The sequence below is a fragment of the Plectropomus leopardus genome, chromosome 14 (genome assembly GCF_026936395.1).
Source record: "Plectropomus leopardus strain MGB_pleo_1.0 chromosome 14, ASM2693639v1, whole genome shotgun sequence".
Classification (NCBI taxonomy): Eukaryota; Metazoa; Chordata; class Actinopteri; order Perciformes; family Serranidae; genus Plectropomus; species Plectropomus leopardus.
Window position 1 is genome coordinate 9,987,551 of NC_142189.1, and position 26,525 is coordinate 10,014,075.

Here is a 26,525-nt window from a genome sequence, read left to right on the forward strand (position 1 = left end):
GTCTGAAGGCATACAGTATGATTTGACAACAAGCAAGTGAAGATTTGCAGCTGCAGCACGCCTGTTGAGTTCTATTTTATGACACTGTTGAATAATGAATTTGGATAATGCATTAATTTAGAGCTAAGGTGCAAATCATTAAATATTAATAATTAAAGAGGCAGTGTGTAAGATTAAGGTGGATTTTGAGGCGTTTTGCAGTGAGGATTGCAGATTGCAACCAGTTAAATGGTTAGAATTCCTTCAGTGTTCAGAAAGTTTTTACCGGGAGCTGAATTATCAGCAGTGATTTAAATGGATAAAAACACTGAATAAAGCAGTTTTACATTCAAATCAGTGTTTTTCTGACACTCATATCCAACAATTAACACACTGGTGGCTGAGGCACCACCTGCTATTCAGTTTTTAAAAAAATTAACACACAATCACGCCAACAGCAAAGCCCTCCAGAGCAATTTGGGGTACAGTATCGTGCACAATGATACTTAAATATGTTGACTGAAGGAGGCAGGTATTGAACCACAAATCTTCCGATTAGTGGACGCCCCACTCCATCTCCTGAGCTACAGCCACCCACCACAAAGGGTAACAAAAACACAGCAAATCTTATTTTTAGGTCATTATACACTGAAGAAAACATGAATTATAGCCCACATCTTGTCCATATCCCTAAATCCAACACACTGGACCTTTAACAGAAAGTTTTGCTGAATGCCAGATGGCAGTCTTCCTCACTAGCAGCCCGCCTTAACAACCATGACTCATGACGGACAGTACACAGTGCCTCATAAATAATTAAAATGTGTATTATCTCTGTTTTAATTCTCTGTGATCGGGGCAAATATTCAAATTACAGTTAAATAATGGAAAAGAGAATGGATTTTCACTTAGGTTAAAAGATCTCCTCATCTCAGAGTCCAGCGACTTTTTCATTTAATTGAAAACCACTTCCTCGAATACAATTAATTGAAAAAGGAATAGAGCCTTAATTTGGAACTAAGGGCCCGTAACTGTGGTCAGCAGTGAGACTAATGGCATTCTGCTCCAACACAAGAGCCTGAAAAGTGGACTGAGAGTTGTTTGCCTAAAATTCCCCTGGCAAAGCAGGCATTGATCCTCAGCAGCAAACTCTGCAGCCCTGGTACAAACAGAGACTAAATGGGGGCACGAGGAGAAAAAAAAAATCTAGATTTTAGTTCTTAATAGAATGTTGGGCAGCGGGGTAAGCTCCACGCCTGAATAATTCACTTTAGCCAAACTGTTGCTTCGGGTTCCATTCATTTTTAATGCTGTCTTTTGATGTTGATTAATTAAGCAGTGCTAGCGCTGCTGTTTCTCCGCCGTCGCTGCCTCTCGCACGCACGCCCCCGCCGTGCGTGTAGATAAACACGCTGCTGCTTCTCCCTCTTTTCCTCGTCTCCCTCGCCTCTATCCCTCTAAACCCTAAAGCCTTAACACCCCCCCCTCCTCCTCCTCTCAAACATATTCACACACACTCATACATATACACACAAGCAGCCAGCCACAAACACTTTACTGCCTTTGTGACACACACATTTATGGAGTTGCACGCACTCACTCACACTCAAAAACCTCTAACACCCCTAAGCCACCCCCCCCCCAAAAAAGTGTTAAGATCCGTAAGTCTTAAAAGTCTTTTCTTTTAAGGCGGTTTGGGAGGAGGATGTGTGTGTGTGTGTGTATATGTGTGTGTATGTGTGTGAGGGGGGAGATGAGAGAGAGAGAGAGGAAGGGGGAGGAAGTAGGAAAGGGGAATGCCTCTCAGCAAACACATAGCGGATTAGCAGAGGTGTGTGTGTATGTGTGTGTATGTGTGTGTGCGTGTGTGCACGCGTGTGTGTGCGTGCGTGTGTATGTATGTGAGAGAGAGAGAGGAGGATGAATTTATTGTTCGAGGCAGTACTGTACGTTACAGCTTGGGGGTTGGATGTTAATTAGAAGACATGCATGCCTTAGCTGGTGGTGGTAAGTGTGCATGTTCGAGGGCGTGCATGCATGTGTGTATTTGTGTATGCTCGCGCAAGTGCGTGAGCGTGCGTGCTCCCTGACTCTTTCATGTGCTTTTAACCAATGGAGACAAGAGCATCTGTGCACCATCCAATCAGCACCCTCAGGTTTATAAATAGAGTTTAGCTGACTGGATTCTTACTTGATCTTCAAGCCATCTTCTCAAATTTGCTCCTCAAATGACACCTAATAGCAGTCGAGCTGAATCAAAGAGAAAATTTAAACTAGGTGTCGATTAAGTTAGCGTATAAATGCACTGATTTCCATTAAAAATATAGACGACAGAGGCAGTCAGCACTGGTGAAAAATTTAGAGGAAATTGTTCTAAAAAGGTATTCAGGGAATGATAGAAACATGCTAAAGGGCGACCACATGTGCACACACGCACACACAGACACACACCTTAGTGCATGCTCAGAGTGATCAGGGACCGCCTGGAAAAGCAAGTGAGAGACACTGACATTCTTTTCCACTTTCCTTGACTGGTTCCACTATGTCCCTTAACACACACACACACACACACACACACACACACACACACACATACATACACACACACTCACACACACAGGCCCACACACTGTGAGAGCAATTTGATTTGCTCCTGATAATGAAGTGTCTCTGTAAGAGTGAGAGAGGCCGTAATGCCGGAGTCTATAAATACCTGGCCAAAAAGCCCCCCTGTCATGTTACATTGATCTAAGCATGATGGTGTGAGCCTCCCTGATTCCATCAGTATCTCTGTTACACAGCTCCGTGCTATAATAAGGAGATGGAGATGGAGAAAGACAAGAGATAAGGAAAGAAAGACACAGAAAGAGAGAGAGAGAAAAAAACAGATAAAGGCAGATACAAGGAAAAGACAGATACAAAGACAGAGATAAAGAAAGACAGAGATAAAGAAAAAAATGAAAGAAATTATAAAGAAAGAGATACAGAAAAGATAGAGATAGATAATGAGATTCAATAAAGAAAAAGATAAAGAAGACAAAAGACAAAGATAGACAAAGAGATAAAGAGATCGATGAAAGAAAGATAGAGGGATGCAGTAAGGAAAGACAGAGATAAAGAGATGAAAGAAAGAGAGATTAAGAGATGCAGTAAGGAAAGACAGAGATAAAGAGATGAAAGAAAGAGAGATTAAGAGATACAGTAAAGAAAGATAGAGACAAAAGAAAGAAAGAATGAAAGAAATAAAGGAGATAAAGAAAAAAAAAAGAGCTATCCTTTACCTCTGCTTTTCCAATTTGCCAAAAAGTAAAGGTCTCACGGTAAAGGTCTCATTTATCTTGGCCAATAATTGTCCCATGAGTGCCGGGATAAAAGGAACAACAGAGGAAGAAAGAGAGAAAATATTTGCCGAGTCCAAACTGAATCTTAACTGCAGCTTTTCTAATAAGGAGCACATACTTATACATCATGGGAAACAATTCGTTTTATGTTGCAGCCAAACTCCACAACAGTCCTAACTACATTAGCTCTCTGAATGCAGCTGTCTAAGGTGTATTGATGGCCATTATTTTAATAAGTCCGCCTCACCTATAGACTGTTTGGAAGTCTAAAGATTACACAAGCACAAGCATTCTCACAGCAACAAATACAAATTCATCAAACAGACGCAAAACCAGTTACAGAAGGTTAAATTATAGATTTATTCCAATGCCTAAGTGCACGATATCAAAGGAAGTACAAAGGCAAGACAAGAAGTAGGACAGAATACTAAACAGCACCTATTCCCAGCTTAAAGTGCAGCTCCCTCACTGCAACTATTACCTGCAGTTAATCTAACAAGTGACTGTGCATGCACCAAGTGAGCTGAGTGCTTCTCATTTGTACTGGTTGTAACAATCCAAATGGTCTCACCAGCCTTACGCTATCTGTGTGAAAGAGCCACAATTGCAGCCATTTGTCAACCTGACAAAAATGACAACCAGCCATTTCTTGCCAGAGTGGAGGCTTTGTCAGATGACGGCTATTGGTTACACTTATTTTGATGTGTTCTGAGATCAGTTGTTTTGTTTTTTTCAAGTCTGGGCCTCATGAGATCACATATTTGGCCTAAAAATGTCTTCTGTGCATCTCTCTTGTGGATGTACAGTATTTATTTAAATCTGTGCCTGCATTGTTTTCCCTGCTCCCTCAAGCCAACACTTTGGAGCGTTGTTTGTGCATTTATTGTGTCCAGAATGCTGTGATTTTAAATTACAATTCCCGAAGACACCGTGGAAGATCTGACAGCAATGTCAGCGAACATTGTTTCTGCATAATTAAACGTTGAAGTCTCATCAAAACAATACATGTAACCATGGCATTTGTGTACTGAGGTTGATGTTTTTTTTATTTTTTTTAATTCACTTATGAAATAAATAAAAAAAAAACTACTTTCAGCAGCATTGTGTTATGATCTGGCCCCTTCCTACACACATTACAGCCCCACTGCTGTGTATTTTGGCATTTTTATGATATTTCATACTTTCCTGACAATGCTGATAAGCAACACTGCTTGCATTTATTTTTGGAAAATAACTTCATTTTGTACTCAAAGTTAATGAAAAGAAGGTTGTTGCATAAAAGTGTAGGATGATGTACGACTGTAGTTAAAGCTGCAGGTCCTATGTCATCCAGCTGGCACCTTATATCAGTATGACATCAGAGAGAGCTGCACTCTTCCATTGGACAGACGATACATTTTGGTTGGAATGAAAATCCAGTTGACGATATTTTAAACGTGAAACGATGTTGGAATTTCACACTGTGTGGATGTTAACCTTATGACATTAGGCAGACATTTGGTGTTGTTACCTGTACCTTATGACAAAATGTCATTATTGTACATAAGAATGACTTTGGCATGGCATGTTTAGTATGTTTGTTTGATTGATTTTGTATGATGTTTGGTATGGAAGGTGTTGGATTTTGCTTATTTAACAATCGTCTTTATCATCTTTATCAGTCATCAGTATTCTATGTCAAATTGATGTTGTCATTAGAAGTTCAAAATTCCACCAAATATCATTGTCTATCGATGTTGGGGGCCAGCTGGGTAATTAACTTAATTTTGTACTCAAAATTTAAGAAAAAAGGTTCCTGCTATTATAGGAAGATGACGTATGATTCAGGTTGTTCTCATGCACTGTTTATACATACAAATAGTAATCATAGTAAGTGCATTAGTAATCGTGAGCCATTCATTCATGTATAATCTGGAAGGCTGCGACTAACTCACTGACTGGAGTAAAGAAGAAGCAGTGGAATAAAGACTGGAAGTCTGCGTAAGGAGGCAGGTTGGTGTGGTAGATGGGTCAAATAAACACAGGACTTTTCTCCAGGAGACCAGTGTTTGTGTCCCTTGTCAAACCTAACTTATTTTGAGGTAAGTTGTCAATATTTTTAAACCTACATAACTTAAAAGTATTTATGTAACATCATTCATGGGGCGCTAAGTTGTTAGATATCATGTGAAGTATTGTATGTGCATCTTTGTGAGATATTGTATCAACCAGCAGAAAGTGCAGGTCATATGTCCCTCAAGCTTTCACAAGTGCACTTTCAAGAACATCATAAACTTTGTTGTGAGCTAGCTGATCAAGTTATCTTGTATTCTGACTACACTGAAGACATTACAGATGTGGACTGCTCACTGAGAGGATGTGCTGCAGCATGTATTTTTTTACTGGATACACCTGCAGCAGGCATATAGCAAAGGGTTGTGTGAGTCACAGGCAAAAAAAAAAAGAAGGGGTGCTTTCATTTTGGGATTGTGTGAGTGTTTCTTCAGTTTTTGGACTCAGCAAAGCCCTGTGAAGCTTCAACTTTGTTATAGTTTGTATATTATGGGGTGCCTTAACATCTACAGACTACAGTAAGTTTTTTATGGGATAAAGTTACGAAGCAATCGCTAACTCATTCTGGCAAAATATGCGCAAACAAGGTGATCAAGAACCCAAAGTGGAAGCCCTGTTTTATACACAGTAGCTGACATACAGTATGGCTAACTTACATATTAAAGATAATTACACGACAGAAAATACTGATTTAAATTTTGGGTGTATCATGAACTTGTGTGTTACAGAAACTAGTAAAACAACTAGTTGTCAAAACTGTCTAAGCTGTCAGAAGTAACTGAATTCCAGCTAATGTTCGATTCCCATTCATTAACATTTCCTTTAGGTGAAAGGAGGAGAAAATCCTCCCATTCTGTCTGAGATGTTAACCAAAGAAAGGTAAGAAACACTGGCTGGAAAGAGGTTTTTAAGGCTTTTAAACAGCAAACCAGTGGGATGCACTGATTGTGATGCAGCTACAGGTGGTCCTGGACTCTGCAACCACACTTAAAAACTGACTTCTTAGTAAGAAGTTAATCTTTGGAAACTCTGCGGAAATATTTTAGTGATTTTTTTGGGTGCACTTTAGCTCTGTTTTACAAGAAAACTTCATCTGAAATGTGAAGTGGTTTGACCAAGATCGAGAAAGGTGCTTATTACGCCTTGAGTGAACTTCAATCTTCAAAAACGCAATCAAGGTAAGTCTCATCTCACCTCGATGGTGCACGCTCTTTGTTGTATGCAGAGCCACTCCACTGTGCCCACAGGAAGAGATCTGATGATAATATACGTATTGAAATTGGACTCTGGCAGTGGCAAGGTTAGTAGTCACTCATAAGTGCTCCAACAGGGATAAATGATTTGTTCAACAGTGTTTACGAAGCCTGTCTTTAATGGGTGTTTCTGCCAAAGGGCACAGTTGTCTCTCCACATGATTTCTGTTCTGTCTGCACTCATCCTGTCAACAATGTTGAGAGACATCAGAGCTCCTTTTTCCCACCTCACGAAAAAGCTGTTTGCTGCCATTCATTCTCTTACAGCACGAAGAACAACTTCCACAGGCTTGAAAATTGCTTGAGCTGGATAATCCACATCAGTAAAGCCCTAAATTAGTTTTGTAAAATTTGCTGTTTTATTGTTACTTCATCGTGCTGCATCATGTTGTCCTCTTCTTACTGTCAATCACCTGAAACCTCTCTAAAATATGAAACACTAGACTGCAGATGAATGGAAAAAAGCAACAACTCAGTAACTGGAGCCAAATTAAGGGGCCAAAAATCAATTGATAATTGATTAAAAAATATATTTGTCAGCAATGTTTTGGCTGGAGGGAAACCCACAACAAGAATGCCTTCTGTAAAATTGCAGAGATTGCCCTCATACTCACTGACATCTCTTACATTTCAGTCATTTTAGTTCAAAGGGACAGTTAAAATCTAAGGTACATATTTATTTCTCTTACCTCTTGATATTTATCAATCTAGATTGCTTTGGTGTGAGTTGCTGAGTGTCAGAGATTCTGGACAACCCGATCTCTCCCATCTCCTCAAATACCGACTCTTGGTCAGTGGCCTTCACTGTCAGATACTGATGCACCGAGGCACCTTTTAGCTGGGATAGGAGAAGCACTGGGTGGCGGCATTTTGCGGCGTTCTGAGCAACTGCCAAGTATAAAGAGCTAGAAAGTCTGCACAGGGTGGGAGTCGAGGTAGATTTGTCAAACAAATTCTGGACTTTTGCCTGGATTAAATCAAACCATGATGTGGGTTTAAGCCAAACCATAATGCCAAGACATGATGCCTGTAATGAGCGCAAATTGACATGAAATCCTTAAGTGTCTAAAATTGATGCAGGGGGGAACCTAGAGCATCACATACAGTATTTGACGTGTAGTGCCATTGTCCATGTGTTGGCCTAAGAGATATCAGCCTTCTCTCTTTAAAAAAACAGAGGGGCTCAAAGTGCAAAAAGAAAAAATGTCTTTTTCCAGAAATTATGACTCAAGATCATCTTGCTGTGTCAATTTTTGACCGACCCGCCAGAAATTGCAATGTTTATATAATGTTACCAATGAATCAAAAACCCAAAAAACAGCAATGGGCTCAGCGGATGTGAGCGGATATTTCAAGCAACCTTTTCCGGGGAACTGCAATGCCAAGCAAATTACATTTTCTATTCACATAAATAATAATAAGGAAATATCACTAATTACTATACCTGCCAAGTCGCAAAAAATGATGATACTGTATGTATCCGCAAAACGTTCACTCACAGTGTATGTCCGTTGTTTTCCACCAAAACAGGCTGTCGTGCAACACATTATCCAGTCGTAGTGACTACAGCATTACGGTTTTTAACATCTTTAATTAATATTTAACCGAAATCATGACTTTTCCTTCATCATGACCTTTCCCTTTGTGACATACAGACATTATTTCTAGAAGACAGCATTGTGATGCAGGACAGTGGCAATCTTCACGATGAAGATCCTGAGCTTCACTTCAAAGTTACTTGCATTGAGGATCACCCCACGCTGTGTCTCATTTTACCTTTTAAGCATGCAATGAATGCGATTAGTGCCACCACAAGCTTGCGCCCCCGTGGTAGTGTAGGTGGGATGCTTTTAATCATAATATCTACCTCAGTGGTCAATTACTGACAGCCATCAGCCCAATTCCAACTCAAACAAAAACAGTCTGGATCAGTCTAGATTGATAAATAGCACTACAGGTACTAGGGAAAATATGCATTTTGGATTTTCGGCTTAACTGTCCTGTTTAAGCCACAAAATGTTCTTGCTTTTCTTGCTGTGTAGCAGGAAATGGGCAAATGAGCCATGTTTAGGTGCTAACCTACAGTTTGCATGAATCTGTGATTTCTCTGCTTTTAAACTGCACAGCAAGAGCGGGAAACAACCCAAATTGTGTGTGTAAGACTGCGTGCAGAACCCGGGATAAAAAAGCTGTCAGGCTCACAAAAATAAGTTTAAATGCTTTTAATGGAGCCGAGCGTGCCGTATCCCTTTGGTGCATGCCAGTGAGAGCTCCTTTTGGGTTTTTACAGTCGGAGTATCTCTGAGGGTCCAGTGGGCCACTAATGGTGTGACTTGGGAACAGAGTGTATCAGAGGAGAGCGAACAGAGAGAACACAGAGATCACACAGGGCTCACACTCTGAGTGTGTGTGTGTGTGTGTGTGTGTGTGTGTGTGTGTGTGTGCAGTGACACAGTCTCCTCAAGGCTCACACACACACATCACTTTAAGACGTGACTGCAGGAAGACACAGAAGCGCACTGCTGACTGATAATGTTGAAACAGAGAGGGTGTGACATGTGAGTGTGTAGGTGTAGTGTATGAGTGAGTGTGTGTGTGTGCGGTCTCTCAGCAGGGGATAACAGCTGGCACGCTGAGAGCCCCAAGAAGCCGAAGCAGCATACTAGGGGAACGATCATTATGCAAACACACGTGCTTGCCTGCGCACACACACACACACACACACACACACACACACACACACACACCGGTTAAATTAAATCTAAAAAGCGGCACCTTCAAACTCGCATGTTTAGAAAATACTGTCACAACCACTTAACGCCTGAGAACTAATTACAAATATGCGTAAAATGAATATGCATAATGACTATACCCCACTTGCACTGATAAAGGAAAAAAGCTTGGAGAGCAAAAGCTGCCTCGATGAGTGTGTGTGCAGGTGTGTGTGTGTGTGTACGGGGGGGAAGCAAGAGTGTGTGTGTGTTCCTCTCCTCTCCCTTTAATCTGCGTATAGGGGCAGTGGTGGGAATCTGCACACCATGCTAAATCGATACACTCCCGCCTGCTTTAGTATGCCTCCGTGTGTGTGTGTGTGTGAGTGTATGTGTGTGTGTGTGTGTGTCTTAGTATGCAGCTTGGATACAGAGAGAGAGAGAGAGAGAGAGAGAGAGAGAGAGAGAGAGAGAGAGAGAGAGAGAGAGAGAGAGAGAGAGGTTACATAAGAAGAAAGAGGGACACACTTAAGTGGTTTTGACCTTGGGTACATCCCCCCTTTTTCTACCGGCTAAATAAATAAACTTTTTAAAGCCTGGAGCGCCAACATGAAGGTTTGGAGTGTGTGTGAACATGTAGCTGATGCGTTTGTTCATATAGATTAAAAGCCTCAAAGAGGAGCAGCATCAAACCGAGGGGACTCTGGGATCGTCCATCCCCATCTCCATCTCCTCTCCTTTGCTGTCTCTCCATCCTCCCCTCCTGCCAATCTCTCCCTAACCTCCTTTGTTCTCTGCTTGTCGGTCCATTCTTCTGCCCCGCTTAGTTTGGCCTGCTTCACTCCGCTTAAATCTATCTCCCCCCATCCCTCCTCCTCCTCCTGTATCTCCTCATCCATCTGAATCCGTCCTTCTCTCGCTTTCTTCGACTACACTTCTCCTTTCATCTCGCATTCCTTTTCCGCATCCCTCCTTCCGTCCATCCTCATCCCTCATTCTGAGTGACCGCTGCTCCCCCAGGCAGCGAGCACATCAGACTGGCAAAGCTCTATCTTCCATCACCCGCCACCTCCCTCCCCTCCCCTCCTCCTCCATGCTCTCCATCTCTTTCACTCGCTCTTTCGCTGCTGGCAGCTTTGGCAGCATGACAGTGCTTTCCCAGGGCAAGGCCTTATGTAAACAGCCCCATAGCACCGAGCAGTGTGTGTGTGTCTACATGTGTGTGAGAAGACGCGTTAAATTCCCTGCTCTGTGTGCGCCTGTGAGGAGAAAAACAAAGACAGAGTGAATTTGTATGTGCGTTGTGTGTCAGAATTGCCTGTTAATGATAGCCGTGGAGGTCAAAGTCGCTCAAGTCGCTGATAAAGTGCAGAGATAAAGGTTAGGATCTCTCTGTACCCACCTTCTGAGAAAGTAAAGCGCGCTCACTCGCATTTCCTTTCTTTTATTCCGCAGGCGCGTTTCGTCGATTGAAGATGATACGCTGCCTGCCGTTTGATTGGTTGACAAAGCTGTCTTTGATTGGCCCTCCCCCGGGCCCGTCCCTGCCACGCTCTCGGACGACCTTCAGGAAAGTTTACCAAACTTTGCTTTGATTTACCCCCCCTCCCCTTCCCTCCACTTCCTCCCTCTCCTTGTCTCCTCCCTCCAAGCCTCCCCCTGGATTCCCCAAACAGTCGACAGCCTCTCCATGATAATGAACAGCAGCTCAATCTGTACAGCTGACAAAGCGCAGGAGGAAATCATAAGGCTTCCCATATAGCCAGCGCTGCTTTATTGCAATCTCAATCAGCAGCAATCAGACCGTCTAGGCCGAATTATTAGGGTCACGCTGCCCTCCCACCGCACGGGACGCACCAATCTACTGCACACAGCTCCAGTTTGGAGTTAAATGTAACAGCGCTGATGACTGAGATAATTTATGGTGTCGTTTGATGATGATTTTTTCTGATTCTAAAACTCCACATTGCTGCTGCGAGAACGGTGTAAAATCCTTGATGAATTCATGCACATCATTATAACTTTTTCTCCTGACAGTGGTGCTGGGGAAGAGCCTGTCGTTCAGAATATACAACAGAAAAACAACACAATCCCACGCACACAAATTCTTCTCTGCACCAATTTATTCTGCCAACTTTTTCTCCCTCTCTCGATGTGTCTGTCTGTCTTGGAATTTTAACCCTTTGAAACCTGGGGCGACATCACTTTTTTTTTGTGCTGTTTTCAAATGTCTTTCACATGTGTTTAAACCTTTGAACCCTGAGCACATTGGTGCAATTTCTTTCAAAAACATGGGTGAAAAAGGCAATAAGGAACTTGGTAAGAAATATTTCACAAATTGCGAGAAATAAGTAGATTTAGGATTTTTTTTTTTTAACTAGGGAAAATTTCTAAGGGAAAAGAAAAATGTATAATTTTTATAATTATATATTTAATCTTACAGAATTATTACAAGTATTTAAGCACCTTTTCCAGGTAATTTCCCTGGTTTTATTTTTTATTTCATTTTTTTTTTCTTAAACTTTTTACAAATTTCTTGCAAATTTTTGGGTCATTTCTTTTTTTGTTGCTCATTGCCTTCTTCCTGTGTTTTTGAAAGAAATCAAAGCACTTTTCAGGTAATTTCCTTGTTTGCTTTTTAGGATTTTATTTTTTTGTTTTGTTTTGGCATTACAAAATTTCAGGTACTTTTCTTGTAACTTTCACTTATGTCTTGCAAATGTTTGGGTAATTTCTTCTTCTATTGCTCATTGCCTTCTTCCCTTGTTTTTTGAAAGAAATCAAGCCAATTTCACTGGTTTCAAAGCATCGAACACATGACTCTGCTCATCTTCATAATGACGCCAACTAAGAAGGTGACTTTGACCTTTACAAACTCCACTGGAAACATTTGTGAACATCTATTTCGCTCCATCAAAACACCCCCTCTATTTCTCCCACTACGGCAACTTTGAGTATTATTGACAGAAAAGGCAGAAAAGACGCCTACTGGCATCTAAAGATAGCTGGAGAAAACCCTTACGCTGCTTTGAAGTGCTAATTGATGCTATCGTAGTTAGAATCAGAGAGAAAGTCCTCGGCTGCCGCCAATTTGTTGTGGTTTATTTTCCAAGAGGAGTAATCTTGATGTAAGACTTTGATCTGTGTGAACCTGGGTCTCTTTGCTTTTTCGGCTGTGTGTTCTAACACAACTTCTCGCCCAGAGCTTATTAACCTCACCCTTATTTACCTTACCCCTTATTATCTGACTTTATTGAAGCTTATAAACTACTTCCCTCTGTTGTGTTCAATGTCAAAAACCGCAGCGTCCTCTAACCTGGAGGAAATGAGAGTGATGCCAGGGGGCTACCATGTGTGTGTGTGTGTGTGTGTGTGTGTGTGTGTGTGTGTGTGTGTGAGGCTTTTATGTGTATATTTGCCTGTGTTCCTGCATCAATTACCCATCTGTGAGCAATTGGATTTTTTTTGCAGGTGTGTGTAGTAGATGTGTGTCTTTGTGAGCTTGTGTTCCGGCTTCAATTATCTACCTGAGCAGAATTTGTGCCCGCACATGTCTGTGCCTATACTTGTGTGGGTGTATGAGTGCATGCATCAGAGGATGCGTGAATACCTGTGTGCATAAATAAGTGAGCGTAAGCATTAGCATCTGTGTGTGTGTGTGTGTGTGTGTGTGTGTGTTGGGGAGTGTGTGTTTGTGTGTCAGAGAGCAGTGCAGTGTGGAGCAGAGGGCCGGCCCTGTCTGAGACTGGCAGGCAGAGTTATTCACGGATCACGGCAGACATATGGGCAGACTGGGACTCGCTGAAGACATGCCCTTACTGCTGGGACTGATACAATGAGATAAACAGATGTGGAGGAGGCCACACACACAGAGACATTTGACATTTGACGAGTCGTCTGACAATCGCACACGCGCAGAGACTTTTGAGAGGCACTTAGAGACTTTGGAGAGACTTAAACACATGCGCACACACACACACACACACGCGCACACACACAAATGCCAGCAAACAAATACACAAGAGTGTATGAGTACACTGTAAAATCTGACAAGTTGATTTTACTTAGGAAACCCACTGCCATTAAAAATGTAAGTAAATGTAACTCTCAATAATTGTTAAGTTTACTTAAAATTTAGTTGCAGTAACTTAATATTGTCAGATTTGATTTTTTATTAAATTTATTTTTTTTAAAAAAGGGAAAATACCCAAAGCTTCAAAATAAAAAAAGTCAATAACAAGCCCCAAAGTTATTTAAAATAAAAATAGAAAAAAAACCTAAAAATTATTTAAAAAAAGAAGAAAAAATAAGAATATTAAAAAACAAAACTGAAAATAACACCCCCAAAACTCAAAATCATTTAAAAAATAGAAATAGACTTAAACGTTTATCAGAATAGTTGGCAATTAATTTTCTGTGAACCGACTAATTGATTAATCTACTGTTTAGTAATTTAACTTATAATAAAACATCAGATATAATAAACTTTTCTTATGTTTTCTATGCAAAAATCTTAATTTGTAAAGTAACTAAAGCTGTCAGATAAAGATAATGAAGTAAATAGTACAATATTTTCCTCTGAAATGTAGTGGAGAAAAAGTATAAAGTATCATGAAAAGAAAATACTCAAGTTAGGTAAAGTACTTCAAATTCATAATTAAGTACAAAGTAAATGTACTTAGTAACATTCCACCACTGATTTTAAGTAGGATCAACTTGTCAGATTTTACAGAGCACACTGGAATAAGCACAGCAGTACTGTGCCTGCACGCTGTCACACTCGCAAAACAACGTTCACGCATGTGCACTCAAGTATCCACCGCGCACACAAACACAACCCCAAAACCTACACCCTCATGGACTGATAACTCAACAGGGAGCTCTTCATCAAAACGAGCATGCTCCTTATCGTCTACTGTTCCAGCCCAGTGGCTTCTGCACACTTTCCAACTGTAACCCCTCACTAACAACCCTATTTCTGCCCGCTGCCCCTGGGCACTCTCTGTAGGTGCAACTGATACGCTTTCTTTCTCTCGATTCCACCCCCCATCGCCTTCCAACTCTCCCCCCATCTCCTCTTGCTTCTTGTGTCTGTGCCAACTGTTGAATGGTAGGGGGGGTGAAGGATGCAGAGCCAAAAGGAGCGAAAGGGGGGAAAGCAGGAGGAGGAGGGTTGAGAGGGGGTTGGAGATTTGTGCAGAGGCTTCCATTCAATATGCCAGCTGTCCTGAGAAAAATACACACAGCACTGACTGGTGGAACATTTTCTCCCAGAACAAGTATCTCAGATATCCACCATCTCAGTGTTACCTGTCTGCAAGCTCTACAGAACAGATGCACGGCGAATAGAAATCTATAGTTCACATGCACTAGAAATGAGAAGTGGCTGGTTGTTTGCACGAGGCATAACAGCATAGAAAGGCTGCATATTTACTGCAGCACTAAAGCATGCTGGAAAGCACTGATTTTTAAGTTGTGTGATATCTAATTAAATGACATTAACTGAAAAATGTAACAGCTACCCAAAGTTTCTGACACAGGTGTAGAGCACAGCAGCGAACAAAGCCTGAACACAAACACCTCAATCTGAGCTGAATCATCACTGTCTCCAATTAATTCCATGCTTTTAGCATCAGAGCTCACCTCACCGGCGGTGACTGAAATTACCATTGTCAGCTTGGCCATGATTCATTGTACAGTAAGTCAATCACTAAGTAGAAGCTTTCCAAAAGACCATGAAAAACTACAGAGGCAATTTTGGTGCACTAATTCTGTTGACGTTCGTTGGTTGCTAAGATATAAGTTTACAAAAACTGCAAAGAGACCTTGATTTGTTTCAAATAAAGCAGTTTGATTGAGAAACAAACTGCACATAATGAATCCAAAACGGAACTCAAGCAGAACATTTACATTTTTACATTTCTGTTTGTGTATCAACAAGATATATGTTCATTAGCCAGCTGTAGAAGGGCTAGTAGACTTTTTATTTTTTTAAACTTTGGACAGAGGATGGCCGGCTGGTTCCCACTGTTACCTTGCAGTCTTTATGATAAGCTAAGCTAACAGGCTACAGGTCGATACGTAGAAAACAGACCTGAGAGTGGTATCAATCTTCCCCCCTAACTCTTGGCAAGAGAAACTGTTCACGGGCCATCAAATACCAACGCTTTATAACACCCCCCGGCATCTTATAGCGAGGTACAGGAAAAGCCTTAGTGTATCGATGTGAAGCTCTGCTGCTGAAACACATTATAGCTTGTGATTAATGCTCTTAGGTTTAGGCTACAAAACTACTTGGTTAGGTTTAGACAAAAGATTATGTTGAAGATTACAATAAGTAAATTTATTAAATAAAGTGACGTAAATATGTGCACGACGATTGTATGTAAAGTGCATAACAATATGTTAAGGGTCCCATTTTGTAAAAAGTCAAATTTTTTATAATAAACCAGGTATAGATGCTGTATAAATACTGTAAAAGTATCAAAATGCTCAGTCACCAGAGGAATTCACATAAGTCGTATTAATGATTTGCGCCTTTAAAGGAGCCATCAGGAATTCTGTGATGTCACAATTAGGTAGAAACTGCCACCAAAGTGTCGTTACAGCCATTTCCCTGCTGCAATGATGGTGCAGAGACACTGAGAGTGCAGATGTGGAAGACCTAGAAATGCTGACCAAACAGAGCAAAGTAGGCTTTTTTGGTCGAAGGGCTTAAAGAGACAGGAGATAAAACGAAGTGTTTAAAGCAGAAGGTGAATACAAGTATAAATGAGCATGATATGGGACCTTTAAAACAACAATGACTTTTGGTTTCACACAGGATGAGAACTGTAGACTCTGGGATGAAAGTAAGGTTTTGTATAACCCATTTACCTCCACTCCTTCCTGCCCTAGGTGGACTTTCTCACTCTTTATACTAAGTCGGTTGCTTTCACCGTATTGGTGCATATACAGTATGTTTACATTTTATTTAGCTGAAGGCCTGATGCATCTCATAAAGACGCTAAAAGATGCCTTTGGAGTCAATATTCCACACCGAGGTACGTGACAAAGCAGCAGCATTTGACTCCTCGAAATGCTTCAACTTAGAAATGTATTTTCCTAAATGTCAAACTATTCTTTAAGGTGAAGGTGTTCTATTTGGTGATACAGTTGCTGACTGAAGTGTGTTTAAATGATGGCCACTAAGCTTAAAAGAGAGAAATGTGATCCCTAAAAACCCTTGCACTTGGTAACAAAACCTGTCACAGTAAGGTTGAAAAATATAGGACTGTTTTTTCATACTTATGGAGTATATTTCAGAAAAACAAAACCTAAACACAAAAAAGTAGGTCTCCTTAAACAGAGTTTTAAGAATATCTAAGAACTTTTTCAGAAGCTTTTCCCACCTAAATGAAACACCCACAAGAGACATCTTTTTTTAATAAAGCAAAGCTCGGTTTTCACTTTAAATCATTCGAGTCTCACCTCTACTAAATGAAAGGGAAAGGAAAGGGAGAAAGAGTGAGAGGGAGAAAAATGAAGAATTAAAAAAGAAAGGGAGAGGAGAAAATGGCAGAGAACAGGTGGAGCTCGCTGTGAGTAATTTGTCAATTTCAGTTTGTGGATTTTTAGTTTCTCCCAGACAAAGGGAGAGGAAAAAGTAAGCGAAAAGAAGAAGAAAAAGAAGAGGGAGTTTGTTTTGATGCTGAGTTCTGCACCTGGGAACCCGCTAAGGAAGCCAGGTTTGGAAAGCCTGTTTGAGTGCGCGAGAAAGCCTGTGAGAGAAAAACACTCAGTTGTGTTTCGATGTGTGTGTGTGTGTGAGTGCACGTACGCTTGTGTAACTTACTGTGTGCGCGCGAAATGTTTCTATTTTGGTATTTCTGCTGTGTGTCTGTTAGAGATAAAGTTTGTGTGGGAGATTGAGAAAGAGAAATTGAAAGACGGAGTGAAAGAGGTGAAGATAGACAGATATAGAGAAAGGTGAAGAGCCAGAGAGATAAACTGATGGAAATAGAAGGCTTTAGAGAGCTGGAAAGATGGAGGAAGTGATAGACATGCAGTGCAGAGAGAGAGGGAGGGAGAGAGAAAGAGGGACCTTTGGGAGCCACTAATTCAAGGACCAGCTAATGCACACATCCATGAAGACCTGGAGCTTCCTCTCAAACTACAAAGGAGTCTGCTCTGTTTTCCTCTGAGGATGCCCAGCAGCACTCCTAACACTGTGAGGTCTTTGTTTCTCTCATTTCCTTCCCCCTCACTCCTCTCTCCATCTTTCTCTTTCTCTCCCACTCGCTTTTTCCGCATCTGTACACCTCCTAATCCTTGCTCCTTTCTTCCGCCGAATTGGCGAGCGTGTCTCTTTTATTTATTCATTAGCTTCTCACCTCCTTTTTCCTTTATCCTCTCTCCTTTTTTATCACCTTTATCCCCTCCTCTCTCTGTCTCTCCCACTCGCTGCCTCTCTCAGTCAGTGAATCCGTGTCTTGCATTGTATCGCTGTTTGGATTTGGACTGTTTGCTGTGTAAAATGTCTTGTTGCTTATTCTGTGTAGTGCAGAGTGTCAGAGTTAATGACTGCTTACTTTGCTGCAATTATTCATGTACACCAACTCGCTGAGATACATTCCTAATGTATAACGTACGTGAAGCCTTTATTTAACCCTTTGAAACCCGAGAAAATTGGTTTGATTTCTTTCAAAAACATGGGGAGGAGGCAGCAAGCGACTTAACAAGATATGGCCCAAAAAGAAAAAGCAAAAAATTATTTAAAAAGTTACAAGAAAATCAGCATATAAAAAGCATATTAAAACAACAACAACAACAAAACAACTAAAAAACTAGATTTACTTCCACGCAGTTGTATGCCTCCACACACCAGTAAAGTTGCACTTACAGTTTACATTCATGTCTGTGAAAACATGGATGCTTCACACAGAAGATCAATACAATCAGAGTTATGGCCAAAAACATGTTTTATGAGGTCACCATGACCTTGACCTTTGACTACCAGATTCTAATAAATTCATTCTTAAGTCCAAGTGGATGTCTGTGCCAAATTTGAGAAAACTTCCTCGAGGCCTTCTTCAGATATTGCATTCACAAAAATTAGATGGATGCAAGGTCACAGTGACCTTGACCTTTGAACACCAAATTCTAATCAGCTCATCCTTGAGTCAAAGTGAATGTTTGTGTCAAATTTGAACAAATTCCCTCAAGGCGTTCTTGAGATATCATGTTTGCAAGACCATGCAAGACAGAAAGACAGACAACCCATAAACATAAAAATAAATAATATTTAACATGAAAATGACCTAGAAAATGTGTTTTTATTTTATATATTTTCTAATATTTTCAATATTCAATATAGATTTTTTGGGACAACTTTTGGGACACATTTTCTGATGAATATCCCCTCTTTTTTAAACTAATTTTTAGGTATTTGTCTTGTCATCTTTTACTAATTTCTCCCAATTTCTTGTATATTTCTTGTATATTTCTTGTCAAGTTTTGTTCCCCCATGTTTTCTAAAGAAATTAAGTTTCGCGTTTCAAAGGGGTAAAATAGCTTGTGAATTGTTTCTAAACACAGCACAAGAAAACTAATATTGATCAAGGTTTCAAAGGGTTAATATAAACATATTCATTGGTGCAGTTTTAAGTTCAGACACAAATCTATATTAAAAAAATGATATTTTGATGAAGGAAAAAATACAGCTTTCAAAGGGTTAAAGCAACTCAGACTGTATGGTCAAAAGTATGTGGACACTCCTTGTGTACTGGAGCCACCTTTGTTCCAATTAAGGAGAACCTTAGTAGCACAACATGCAGTGATATTTTAGATGATGGTGTCCTTCCAACAGCTTGGGGAAGGCTTTTTTCCTGTTTCATGGCAGTGCCCTTGTGCACAAAGCCCAGTTTATAATGAAAACATTTTCCAAGTTTGGTGTGGAAGAACTTGACTGGCCTGCCATCAGCCTCATTAAACACCTTTCTGATAAACTGGAACGCTGACTGAAAGCCAGGTCTTTTTCCTCAACATCATTGCTCATCCTCACTAATGCTCTTGTGGCTGAATGGGAGCAAATCCCCACAGCAAGGTTCTCAAATCTTGTGGAAAGCCTTCCCAGGGGAGCGCAGGCTGTTTGAGCAGCACAAGAAAGGTAAGGATTTGGGGATGGGATGTTCAACAATAATGTATGGGTTTGAATGTTTTGTGGATCACATATTTTGTGCAAGTGTCTACGAGAGTGCAGCTCAGGCCACATATTTATGTCCAAACCCAACCTGAGTCAGAGACAGTAATAACCGAGCTCGACACAAAGGAAGACTACACACAAATAATGTCTGAGTACAAGTGGAGTTTGGCCTACTTAACATGGCACTTCATTTGTCAATATCTATTTCCTCTCTATGTCGCCTCTCGCTTTGTTGTCAAAGTGACACAAGGAAACGTGTCAGGAAATTGTCACCTGCATGTTTCAGCAGCAGCAGCGGAGCGGAGTGTTGTCCAAACTTGGCCCAGCTTGTTGGGTCCCAATGGGTCCCGCAGGGCTCAAGTCCGGTATCCACACTCTTGTGACCACATGCATTTTAGCAACACTAATGCTGTGGCTCTAGGGATCGGTCCACCACTTTGGTCAAGACTGAAATAGCTCTAACTTTTTAATGGACTGCCATTAAAATTTTGTAAAGCTATTCGTGGTCTCCAAAGGATAAATCCTATTTACTTTCCTTGAGCACCACAGTGAAATTGGCCTTTGTGGTTCTCAGTAAAATGACTTTACAATGCGTGGGTGGACTGTAATGAAATTTGACAGACTTAATCATGTTCCCCTCAGCATGAATTGTAATAACTTAAGTGATCCCTTAACTTTTCCATCTAAAGCCACACAAGTCCCTAGAAAGAGCAACGTGCTTTGAAGCCAGTTTTTTTAGTGGCAAAGCAAAATAATGACTGCCATCATGTGATGCCCCGTTTCCCATAGACTCACATGGTGTAAAGACATCTGGAAATCAGTGAAAACATTTTTTGGAGCATCACAACTGCCACAAAATGATTAGTTTCACTTTCAGAATTTGATCCAGTCAGTCAGATAACATTTGGAAAGATTAGGATAGCCACACAATTGATATTTTTATAATTCAAATTAGTGGAGCACTAAACCAGAGGCAGCCAGAGGTAGATATACAAAAGCCAGAGACTGTATCATGTTAGCTTTCTGTGAGGCTGTAAATTCACCACTTCTTCACCTTACAGTACTGTTTCTCTTTCTCTCTCCATGCCACTGTTGCATGTTTTGCAGCTCTGAATTACAACAGAAAGTCACAAGCACTCACTCAGCAGCAAAATCTGGGGACCAAACCATCCCACAAGTATACAGTACAACACAGTAATTAGTAAAAAAAAACAAAAAACGATTGTTCGACTTGAAGCAGTCTCAGTCGACTTCAAAGGGCATCCCTAATGAGACCGCACTTGTGCACTCAAAATAGCAAGCATAAGCACAGAAGTGTCCAATATGAGACACAGCATTGGTCCTGTTGCAATTTGGTGTAAATTAAATAAGCAACACTTTAAATATGTGTAAGGCTTTCCAGGATTTTCCTCTGGTCAGCGTTCTTGTACCTGCGATTTGCCCGATTCAGATTCCCAACACCCCCCCCGATTCGGTTTGCTCAGTCTGAATCACTCGTCTCATTGTTTCCCTCTACATCTCTAATTCCCTGTGTTTCTCTCTCTCTCTCTCTCTCATTCCACCTCCCCCTCTTTCCGACATCCCCCCTGCTTTTCTTGGTAATCCTAAATCGGGTGAACGGAGATAGAGTTTTTCTCATTCTCTCCCCTGGCCTCTCTGCCTTTTATTCCCCCCCAAATCAAAAGCTTCCTCTGCCCTTCAATCCAACAGGACACTCATGTGAAACTGCACACACACACACACACACACAAATTAGACACTCTGAAGGAGACGCTCCAAACATACACACTATACAGACGCATCAACATACAGATAATGATTCCCCGAAAGAGTCCTATAGGGGGAAATTTGCCCAAATTCCTGCCTCATCCCAAACATTCCCGGCCAAGTCCGTCCCACTAGCTGCTCAATTCCTGCCGGCATCATCCAATCCTGCTCTCCTTTCACCGTCGGAGCATCAGAGGAGCCAATCAGATTAGTCGTGGAGAGGAAATTGGAGAAGGTTTGGCAGCGAGTCATCGAGCCTGCTTTTCCCTTTCATGTTCCTCTTTCACTTGCGCTCTTCCTCACACACACACATATTCAGAGATATACACACACATGCAGGGGGACAAGAAAGAGAGTTGCCCTGGGAGACAGAGGCCTGGGTGAAAGAAGGATGCTGGCAGTGAAAGGGCCTGACCCATCTTTTGGCAACGATGAGCCTCTCACCCCCCTCTAATGCACTGAAAAGAACAGCTCGACAATGCAGGGCAAAGCATTCTGGGTGATCCCTGGACCCCTGCACGTGCCTTCATGGGGGAAAAGAAGTGCATGTGCTAACGTTGGTGTGTGTTTGTGTGAGCGGGGAACTTAAGCCGTGGGATCCGCTTCTTCTTTCTCAAGACAAAGAAAAAAGTAAACTCCCCTTCTCGGTTTCTCCTCCCTCCAAATTACGGCCTCAATCGTTACCCGCAATTTATATGCAAACAGTGTCATAATCACAGTAAATTAAGGACTTCTTTCTGAGTTGTCTCGCGGAGGATGATGAATAGCGACGACGCGGTGTAAGTTGTGGGAGTCAGAGGAAATGATTAGGAGTCGAACGCAGACAGCTTCACCCCTTGATAGCTTCACCGGGAGGGAGACTTCACCGTTGCTGCTGACACCTGTCCGGTCCGCTTAGCTCTCCACGAGTACAGGGTCGATCTGGGAGCGTCTCCCATCTGCCCTCTCCCTCCCTCTCTTCATATACAGTATCTTTCTCTCATCCTCCCGTCATTTCTTTCTCCTACCTTCAGCAGGTTGGACAGGCCCAATCAGTCAAAGCCTTAGAAACACTCTGAGCTTTGCCACTAAATCCATATGGGAGAACAGGAGGCCATATGTAAATCTATATCGCAGAGAGCATATCTGCCGGCGCTGAGCCCCGCCTGTGTCATGGATCGATACAGCGTCTGTGTTTTATTAATAACTCTAAACGATGCTGCGCCCAGTCAGCCATTTATCAAACGCACCTCACCTCTGCGCAACCCAGTCTCTAAACTACTGTTCCTCCGCCCCCGCCTCTTTTTTTCATCCGACAGTGTTAATCAGCAACTCTGTTACATCCTTATTACATACGTGGGAGTTTTTCTTAAAGGTCCACGCCAGCTGTGCTGCATGTTTTAGCTAATTTACTGCAATCTAAATCACTTTAAATCATGTTATCATTTTGCAAACTAAAAGTTTGTGTTTTTTTTTAAATGTTTCATGCATCAGTTGGTTTCTCTATATTTCTCTGCAATACGAGTGTCAGATTCATGCAAAGACCTGAGCGTAATCTGAGAGATTAAACCTTCAAACTCCGCAATTGAAATGGTCCGCCAGTACCTACATTGGTATTTTTGCTTATTGTGATGTAATTTCTTGGAGTATCTACCAATGCTTCATATCTGTAAAACTTATGCTAAATGATTTTGCAAGTTGTTGCACTTAATTTCTTCAATGTTGCACTTTATTTCTTGCTTCATGCATCAGGTAATTGTTAGCTTGAGGCATTTTGTGCCAAATGATGTCGGTCCATCCATGTCGGCACTTGTTTTTTTTTATTATATTTATCAATTTTTACTTCTTTTTTTCTAGGTCTTTTAAATAATATTGTTTTGTTTATATTGTCTTATTGTCTTACATGTCTGTCTTTATGCTGCGCTCTTCTAACCGCTTTCCAACATGCTTTCTATCACAAATGGCACATAAATAGACTCTCTGTCTCTCTCCCTCTAATTATTAAAAGTATTGAAATTGTCATTAAAAATACAAAAAATTGACGTTTTTTCATAAGATTTAAAAAAACAACAACAACATATTGATCAAAAAACATTTTTAAATGGAGAAACAGAGTAAATATTTCTTAACACTCTTTAAGTTACTTGAACTATGTACGTTAATTATTTATTTAAATACACTCATTTTTACGCACAATGACATCTTCACAAGCATACAACATGATGAAATGGAAGAGGGAAGCATGATGATGATAAAGCGTGATAAATACAAAGACTGCATCCATTTTTTGTCACAGTTACATCATATCTATGTGTTAGCGGAAAGTTATTAACTACATTTACTCAAGTATTTACTTATATAACTATAATTTTTAGGTAATTTGTACTTTACACAAGTATTTCAATTGCATCCTAATTATTATTGATTTTGCGCTCCATTTCCATTTGAGATAAATCTTGTACTTTTTACTCCACTACAATTTAGTGACAGCTCATCGATTTTGTTTGCTAAAGTCAATTCACTACTACACACTCTGCAAACAGCTTTATAATGTCGTCTGTGGCTTTGTCAGATAAAGCCACAGACGACAGACGACGAAGCTATAAAATTACTCCAGATCACTTGTGCAATCTGTTTGGTTTTGGAGACTACTTTTTTTATTTATTAAATAAAGCATGTGTTAAAAATGAGCCTGTGGTTTTTAAACACTTTTTTCCTGCATTTCTTCACAAAATGTTTTGCATTACCTTGCAATATTTTGCATTCTCATGCAAAAAAAATGTGCATTTTCTCAGAATATTTTTGCATTAATTCGCACGCAACAGCTGCTGTCCACAGCTGCTTTATACTGCCTGAAAAGCCTCTCCTTGAGTTCATGAAATCCCTGCAGCGTCAGAAGACAGCAGGATTGATATGTTGATAAATCGGCAGCCTCTGAGAAGTGCCTCGAGGCCGTTCACTGTCTTCACCTTCATTAAATCGTCTGAAAACGACACTCGGTTGCTACAGTATAAGCATACAGACCTCTAAACACAAGCAGGTCGATTCAGCATATTTAAAGCTACACTTGGTAACTTTATAAAAAACAAGTTTTCATATTTGCTATATCAGTCATTATATTTACACAGCACTAAATAAGACAGATATCTGTGAAAAAATCATGATCCTCTGCCTACTTAATTGATTTGTAGTGCCTCTTGCATATGAATAAAAACAACCAATCAGAGTCGAGGAGTCACTACTGCAGCTGTCAATCTCTATTTGTGGTCATCTGTAGTCAAACAGTCAAACTAATCAGCACAGATCGAATATGAATCACGATTCTGTTTGTGCATCTTGTTCCTTGCCTAAAATGCTTTTATATATTTTATTGTACTGTTTAGTGTACTGTAAAAAGAGAACGTTTGAGACCTGGCCAGCACCACACATTTTTTTTCTTCAATTTTAAAATTTCACAGCTAAACAATGCACTAAAATGTTTCTGACAACTTTTGAGATGAGAAAAAGAAATGCATTAACTGAATCTTGGTTCATATTTGATCAGTGCTGCCTAGTTTAACAGTTTGATCTCAGTTTATGAGCAGTGATTGACGTGACTGACAGCTGTGTTTAAAACTCCTCTGCTCTGACTGATTGTTGCTGCCACGCTACGGTCTGATTCTAGCACATGCCATTACAAACAGTAGTAAGAGTGAGAAACGCAATTTTTTTAAATAGATTATCCGTCTTATGCACTTTTTTCAGAATATAATGACAATTTTAGCAAATATGATACAAAGTTGTTTTCTTAAAGTTACCAACTGTATCTCTAATGCCCAGTTCTAGATCAAATTCAATGAGCTGATCCATATGGCTCAAAAGAAATGAAAGAAGTATTGCCGGGGTTAATGCAAAACTATTGCAAGGCAGCACAAAAAATGTGAGGTAGCACAATGAAAAAAGTTGCATCATAGGAAATGCAGGATCCAGTACTTTTGGAGCTTGAACCACACCATGGACAAGAAAGTATCACTGCCTCTGCTGCACCAATTGTTTCCATTGTTTCCCAAAAAAACCAAACCCACAAATTGATTTAGATTTATTATAGATTTTTTTTTAATATACTGCAGGGATGAGTACTCAGAATGGGTGCAGTTCAAACTGAAAGTGGGTGAGAACTAACAGGAAGTTGTTATGTCAAACCTGAAACTGATATGGGCTGTTTAGAAGTTGCTATTTTTTTTATTATTTATTAGAAAACTAATTTCAGAACAGCCTAGGAATTGAACTTCAGATAATTTTTGATCACAAGAGTGAGAGATTAAACACAGCTACTCATATGATTTTCTTTCATCACGAGTTCAGATAATGACCAATTTTGCTCAGATGATAGCCTACTCTTACCCAAAAAAAGGTACATTATCTGTACTGAATGCTTGTTTCATCAAAGCATTTGGCTCAGCCCTAATCGAATAATAATTTTTGGGGCTCTGGCATGCTGTTGCAAGTATTTGCAAGTCATTTGTTTTGATTAGTCAAATCATGCTAAAATGAGCAGGAGGAAATGATCCCATCATTTTGAGAATCGCAGCTTGTGTGTTGCAAATTCGGTAAAATGAGCCCATTAATTCTTGTTCAGTCACTGTTTTTGTGATGCAGTGCCGACTTTTCAGCTCAGTCTGTGCTTGAAGACTGCATTACCATGCACTGTCAATATAACACTGATAAAAATGAATGCAGACTTGATGTTTGCTGTGATGGATTACAACACACAAACACGTTCTAGAGTTAATTGATCTTTGATGGTGCACAGAAATGAATGCAAACCAACGGTTGTCTGGAATTAATGGAAAAGTGCTCAAAAAAATCTGTTAAACCTGCATTTGAAAATGGCTGCAAAAACATGACATGATTTGTAGACAAGGAGCTAAAACTTGCAAACCCGCCTCGTTACGGTACTTTTAGGCATGAAGATTTTGCCGCTGCAGGATACGTCTGTGCAGATAACAGGCTGTTTGTGAGTCTAGGGGGCCTGACGTTAAGTTTGCGGATCCGTGGAAGCAGAACATGAGATGCCTCCGCTCCTGGAAAAAGTGTTTAGAGGGAATATTCAATTTGTCAGAGTGGAGGAGCGGAGCAAAGTGCATTTGAGAGGAGGAGATGATGGTACGGTTTACCACCACCTGACGCCTACTAGCGGGTCTAAGAAATGGAGGGAGTGAAGCGAGAGAGAGAGTGAGGGAGGAGGGAAAGCAACAAAATGGTGTGAACCGCAAACGGG

General features: G+C 40.6%; 1 protein-coding gene across 3 annotated transcripts in view; it reads right to left on the minus strand.

The window, feature by feature from the left end:
* efna2a (ephrin-A2a) overlaps positions 1-26,525 on the minus strand; it is a 112,755-nt gene that overhangs the window by 38,269 nt on the left and 47,961 nt on the right. Inside the window, exon 1 of one of the 3 annotated variants that reach the window (XM_088087638.1) lies at positions 10,739-10,906. The exons of the other annotated variants lie outside the window; for them this stretch is intronic. Within the exon in view, the coding sequence (XP_087943764.1) occupies positions 10,739-10,770 (32 nt within the window). The 5' untranslated portion in view covers positions 10,771-10,906. Of the gene's footprint in view, positions 1-10,738; positions 10,907-26,525 lie in introns of those variants that run through there. 3 annotated transcript variants of the gene reach the window in all.